The 6268-nt window shown below is 37.1% G+C and overlaps 1 protein-coding gene across 1 annotated transcript; it reads left to right on the plus strand.

Annotated features, from left to right (window-relative positions):
* Positions 1–201: 201 nt before the first annotated feature.
* LOC101294050 (SEC14 cytosolic factor-like) lies at positions 202–4327 on the plus strand. Its single transcript, XM_004295143.1, has 11 exons — positions 202–487; positions 604–632; positions 1429–1512; positions 1601–1654; positions 2282–2359; positions 2563–2616; positions 2827–2886; positions 2968–3063; positions 3298–3399; positions 3516–3596; positions 3812–4327. Exons 1-11 carry the CDS (start codon positions 394–396, stop codon positions 4130–4132), a joined length of 1053 nt encoding a protein of 350 aa, XP_004295191.1. The 5' UTR covers positions 202–393; the 3' UTR covers positions 4133–4327.
* The last annotated feature ends 1941 nt before the right edge of the window (positions 4328–6268 follow it).

Genomic DNA, 6268 nt, shown 5'->3' on the forward strand with positions numbered 1-6268 from the left:
ATGACATGCAAACAAACCAAAAAAAGGAAGAAAACAAATCAGTAGGTCTGTAAATGTCGAATAAAATATCTTTCCTGTTTCAAAAATTTTCCCTATTTTTTCACCGCTGAATAATTTTGAATATCTATAATAATGATGATATTAAACCATTGCCTTAAAAAAGCTTCAGTCATAGTTTGAGGTGCTCAGAAAAGGGTACCCAAAACTGTGTTAAAGGGACACCTCTCTCTCTCTCTCTACTAAAGGTCCTCTCTTTATTTTTCTCTCTAGTATTTGGTGAATCAGGTTCCTAAGGTTTTGTAGTTTAGAGAGCACTTGAAAAGTTGGGGGAGGGAGAGAGATAGACTCAAGAGTGAAACTTCAAACTTGAACTATAATTTGCAGTCTTTCTTTATGTTTAAATATCTGCAAAGGGAACCGACAGAAGAGAAGATGGGAATTCCTGATCCAGAAGCGATCAAGCAGTTTCAGTTGTTAATGGAGGAAGGTAGAGTTTTGAAAACCCATTTCAGATATGTCAATGGATCATAGTCTTGTATGATCTAGAACTTGATCCATCTTTCTTTTTTGCTTTGTCTTTTTTGCTTTTTTGGACTTTTACAGTTGATGAGCCGCTGAAGAACACATTTGAGGTTAGACCCTGTTTCTGTTTCGAGTTTGCTCGATCTGGATCGTTTAAAGTTTTGAACTTTTGCGATTTGCAGCACTAGATAATGAAATCATTTACTTTACTCAGTTCAGTTGAATCACTTACCTTTGCTTCTGTTTTGGAAATTTTGCTTGCTGTGAATCTTAAATCAGTTTTCTGGATTTGATCTGGGTCTCTGATGTGTTGCATTTTGGGTTTTTCCTCATATTTTGGGCTGTTAGATTGATTGGCTTGAAGTTCATCTTCTATGTTTCGAATCAATTTGATCTTGCTAGTATTTTCGAAAGAGAAACTTTGTTTCTTGCTTTTATTGAGGGGCAAGTATGAATCCTGGCTGTGATCGGCATGTTGGACTTTATCAAGTGTTAACTTTCTGTTTGTTGATAATGTCAACTTAATTGGTTGAATTGACGAACCTATAAGGTTGGTGTAGACTTTACTTGAATTCAACCTTACTGCAGTACACTGGGTGCAATGTATGTGCTGCTACACTTGGCTATGCATTATGAAGTCCCTTGGTTTTGGAAATATAGGAGAATAATGCTTTCTATAATTTATATACGTGTGTATACACATCTCCAACTAATCAGCATCCAAGAGAGAAAAAAGCAAGCAAAAGGGAAAAATCGTAGAGATGTCATACTTTAAGACAATATAGTTGGCAGTGGAATGTTTTTGTCGAGGATAAATTCTTAAAAGTTGGTCATTTGGTTTTTATAATTTATTACCTGTACAAGTGGAATGTACCTTAAAATCTAAATACTGCCTCTTCATTTCAGAATGTGCACCAAGGGTATCCCGATGAGACATTTGTGCGGTTTCTTAAAGCGAGGGACTGGAATGTCGGCAAAGCCCACAAAATGGTTAGATTATTAAGTTTCCTCGATAAATGCAACAAGTTTGTCATCTATGCTATGGTTTGCTTTACTAACAATGCTTAAATTGTTCCAGTTGGTTGACTGTTTGCAATGGAGAATAGACAGTGAAATTGACAATATATTGGCGGTGAGTTTTTTTTTATTAGGAAATTATTGGGTAAACATATATCTTGTGACCAATCATGTGTAACTCAAATGTTTGTCAGTTTGATATTCTCTTGAATTTTTGTATTTAGAATGTTTCAAACAGAGATATCTTTCTATAAAAGTTGGTGAGTTAAATCTGAAAGGTTTTTAAGAGCACATATGTTTTGTTAATCATGAATCTCGATATGCCCTCTAAGAAGTCTTTAAGGTTTTGTTATAACTTTTGTTTGCAGATCTGATATGTTTTGCTAGTTATTGAAATGTAGAAGCATGACAGTTGCACCTGGCGAAAATCTCTACTTTCAGTTGCATTCAGAGAGCATACGTTATTGTTTGGATGTTAGGTCCAGTAGCCACTAGCCACAACTGGTTGAACTTTTAGGCAGTGTGGAAATCTGGACACACATGTTAGAGAGAAATCTATCATTGGTTAGAGGGGATATGACATCTAGTTTAGACGCGTCTAGTTTATAGGAATTAGTTATACTGTTGATTATGCTATGTCCATTCTCCTTCTGAATGTCATATTGTGGATTGATACTTGACACAGTGTGGAGCAGTAACTCTATATAATGTGGCGACTAATGTTTTTTTTTGGTAAATACAGAAACCAATCATACCTACTGATTTGTACAGAGCAGTGCGAGATTCTCAGCTTTTGGGACTGTCTGGTTACTCAAAAGAGGTATTTCCTGATACAATTTGTCATGCCTTCTATTTCTTCCATTATACCTTGCCACATCCACCTTGTCTAAAAAAGGGATGCCCCAGCATCTGAATATTCTTCTTTTTTCTGCAATAGTTGATTAGTTTTGGCTCGCTTGGGGTGCTTAATGTTTAATTACAAAATCACTATATTTACATTGTTGCCCTCTTTATTTCTTCCAGGGTCTTCCTGTCATTGCTGTTGGTGTTGGGCTCAGCACATATGACAAAGCTTCTGTAAGGATGATATTCTTATAATGATGTAACATAGTACATTGGTACACTTGATATATATACATGGATATACATAGACACATATATTAATTGTACTACTGGGCTGAGTCTATAGATGTATATTTAAAGCACAGCGAGGTCCATGATTGTAGGCCTTTATGTTGTATTACCATTCTTTCAGTGGTATTAACTTGTTTGATTTCATTAATGTAGGTAAATTACTATGTTCAGTCGCACATCCAGATGAATGAATACCGAGATCGTGTAGTTTTAGTAAGTACTTAAGTTTGTCTAATCATCTTGCTGACATGTAATTTCATATGGAGCCTGATATTTTTTTTTCTTTTGTTGAAGCCTTCTGCAACAAAGAAGTATGGCAAATATATTGGAACTTGTGTGAAAGTTTTGGACATGACTGGCTTAAGGCTGTCGGCGCTTAATCATATTAAGGTATCCCTATCTTGAGCTCCTATCTTGGTCTGTGGCAAGTTTATGTGGTCATATGATATTTATGTTTTTTGGATTTCTTTTAGGTTTTTACTCTTCTTCACACCACCCACCCCCCCCCCCCCCCCCCGGTCCAAGCCAAAAAATTCAAAAAACAACAGAACTGTTGACACAATTTTTTTTCAGTTGTTTTTCCAAGGGCCCATATGATTTGACACTTTCTTTCTGTTGATGCAGCTATTGACTGTTACCTCCACAATCGATGACTTAAATTATCCAGAGAAGACAGATACATACTATATTGTCAATGCCCCATACATATTCTCAGCATGTTGGAAGGTTTGTCTGCCAGAGAAACTCACACTTTGAAATAAACACATAGGAACGAGGAAATCCTGATGATGGGTGGTCTGCCATCCTTGAGGCAGAAGTATTAATGTCTACATTCTTTACAGGTGGTAAAACCTCTTTTGCAAGAAAGGACAAGGAAGAAAATCCAGGTTCTCCAAGGTTGTGGGAAAGATGAGTTACTCAAAGTAAGCATGTTCGTTTAGTTCAAACATCACCATTGGCTCCCTATTCCACTTGTGGCTTGCAATTTTGGTGCTGTTTAATACTTTCGTAATGGAGTACACCTATAGGTTACCTTGAGCACTCCAATGCAATTTTGTTCTTCTCCAGCTGCATCTGTTTATCTGCATCATCTTCGATTCTTCGATGATGACAATCTGACCTGGAAATGTGTGTGCAGATCATGGATTATTCGTCCCTCCCACATTTTTGTAGAAAACAGGGTTCTGGATCATCTCGGAATTCGGAGAATGGACATACTAGTAACTGTTTCTCCTTGGACCATGCTTACCATCAAGAGCTCTACAATCTTGTTAAGCAGCAAGCAATGCGCATGGAGTGTGTGGCACCAATCAAACAGGGTTCCTTCCATGTCAATTTCCCGGATCCAAACCCAGATGACGCAGAGATTGCGAAAACCATAGAGGCTGAGTTTCACAAGTATGGAAACCACAATGGCCTCACCAAGTCACTAAGTGGCCTAAGATTAAACGGTTCTTGAATTCCATTTTTTAACATGTACAACGGTTATAAGCGTCTGTAGCCTACATGAGTACATGACACTGGTAACATTTCTATGAGACCAGAATGTTGTCATATTAATTTTGTGTAATAGTCTATGCTTGCATCAACTCGATGCAGATTCTTTATGACAAAAGCTAATCCGGTGTAGTCGGAAGTACCGCCGATTTTAATCCTTCTTCCATGTGTACTGTGTAGGAAACACTAATCTGTTATAGAAGCTAATTCCCACTAGCGTATTACAGATTATTCAAAAGAAATATTTAACTTTACCATCTAGATGACTGTTTTATAGTATAAACTGATTTTAGGAGACTAGGACTATATGAGTTATGAGGTAGGGATGGAGGTATTGTTTAATACTAGCTGTCATAATGTAAATTCACAGCTAGTTGAAAATTGAAATGGAGAAGATAACGAACTACTCGTATGCCAATTAGATAACGGGCAGCTATAGATACCGTCAATGAGTCTAAACTAATCGCAATAATCGTCATTTTCTCCGAGCTACTAATACTTGACCATTTTAAATCTTAAAGGTGTCATATCATCTGGTACAAATGTAACATTTAAATCTTAGGTGTGGCCTTTGTGTTTTGCGTTATACGTTTCTCTGGTATAGAATGCATGGTTGATTGTAGTTGTAATTAAATTGTGGCCTTTGTGTTTTGTTCCTGTTGCCCCTGATCTTGCTTATCTATGATTAGCATTACTTTGAACACCGAATTGGAATGTATCATGGTATTCAAATGGATTGACAACAGAAAGACAATTATTGCAGAGCCCTGAGCCCCTGATTGAAGCTAAAAAGAAAGTGCAGATTCCCAAAACTACAGAAAGATGTTGCTGTTGCTTATATCTTTTGTTTGGCCACGATGAAGAAGAAATATTCTTGAAGGCTGAATTCTTTATCAATATGTAGTGATTTATGGATGTATGTATTTATGGAATGGAATGTTGAAATCTGTACTCAATGTGCCTCAAGTTGCTATGATGTGACTAGTTTCCGGAATGCTCACAAGGTCAAAATTTCCTTTTTAAAGGCACTAGTTGTTGGAGAATTGGAAATGGTTGTCTCACTGATCTGTGGAATGACAAATGGCTGCCAGAAGCTTCATATTCCCTTGCATCACATTATGGTCAACAACCTCCATTGATGGTCAATCAGCTCATTTAGTTGGATCCTCCCTCTTGAAACTTAATTCTGTAGCTCATATTTTGTCTGTTTCAGACCAAGTGGTAATTCAGACAATTCCCCTCATTGATTCTGACAATGAAGATAAATTGATTTGGCCGCATCAACAATCAGGTTCTTATACAGTCCGGTCAGGGTATCATTTAGCTCAGGCAGCTGTGACTTCAACTCCTAAATTAAAAGCTTCTTCTTCACATTCTGTTACCTCGGCAGTGTGGAAATGGATTTGGAACTTACAAACTCTTCCAAAAATCAAAATCTTTATTTGGAAAGCAGTTAGAAATTTTGTAGCTACAAAAGGAAACTTGCATTTTCGGCATATATCTCAGTCTTCTTTATGTCCTATTTGCAATGCTTTTCCTGAAACAATTGAACATGTTTTGTTTACTTGCCCTTGGGTAGTTTGTGTTTTGTTTGCTCACCCTTTTGGCATTCATGTTCAATGTTCTTATATTACTATGTTGGATGCTTGGATTCAGCAACTTATTAACTTGCGGAGTTCTGTTGCTGATATGAAGTTTGTTTGTACACATATTTCTTTCTTGCTATGGAATATTTGGAAGCATCAATGTGGATCCATTTTCAATCACTTCTCTCCGGATCCAGTCTCGGTCTCAAAATTAGCTTCACAGCAAGCAGATGAATTTTTATCAGTTCAGAACAAGCATCATCGGAAGAATTCTCACTTGGTGCTTGTTCCCTCTGCTTCTGATAATTAGATTCCCCCTTCAGTTGGAACTTTAAAGATTAATACTGATGCTACTTGGAGTTCAGAGTCTTTTAGTTGTGGTTTGGTAGCCCTACTTAGAGGCCTCGTTTGGTTTGCGGAAAGGAAAGTAGTTCCTTCATCTCTCCCATGGGAAGGGAAAGTGAACGGGAATGAAATTTCAAAAGAAGTTTTCATTCCGATGTTTGGTAACG

The sequence above is a fragment of the Fragaria vesca genome, linkage group LG3, assembly GCF_000184155.1.
Source record: "Fragaria vesca subsp. vesca linkage group LG3, FraVesHawaii_1.0, whole genome shotgun sequence".
Lineage (NCBI taxonomy): Eukaryota > Viridiplantae > Streptophyta > Magnoliopsida > Rosales > Rosaceae > Fragaria > Fragaria vesca.

Coding starts and splice junctions, on each gene's coding strand:
- LOC101294050 (XM_004295143.1), top strand. CDS start 394: ATGTTTAAATATCTGCAAAGGGAACCGACAGAAGAGAAGATGGGAATT. Junction 2,360..2,562: donor TGTCTGGTTACTCAAAAGAG/GTATTTCCTGAT, acceptor TATTTCTTCCAG/GGTCTTCCTGTCATTGCTGT. Junction 3,597..3,811: donor GGAAAGATGAGTTACTCAAA/GTAAGCATGTTC, acceptor ATGTGTGTGCAG/ATCATGGATTATTCGTCCCT.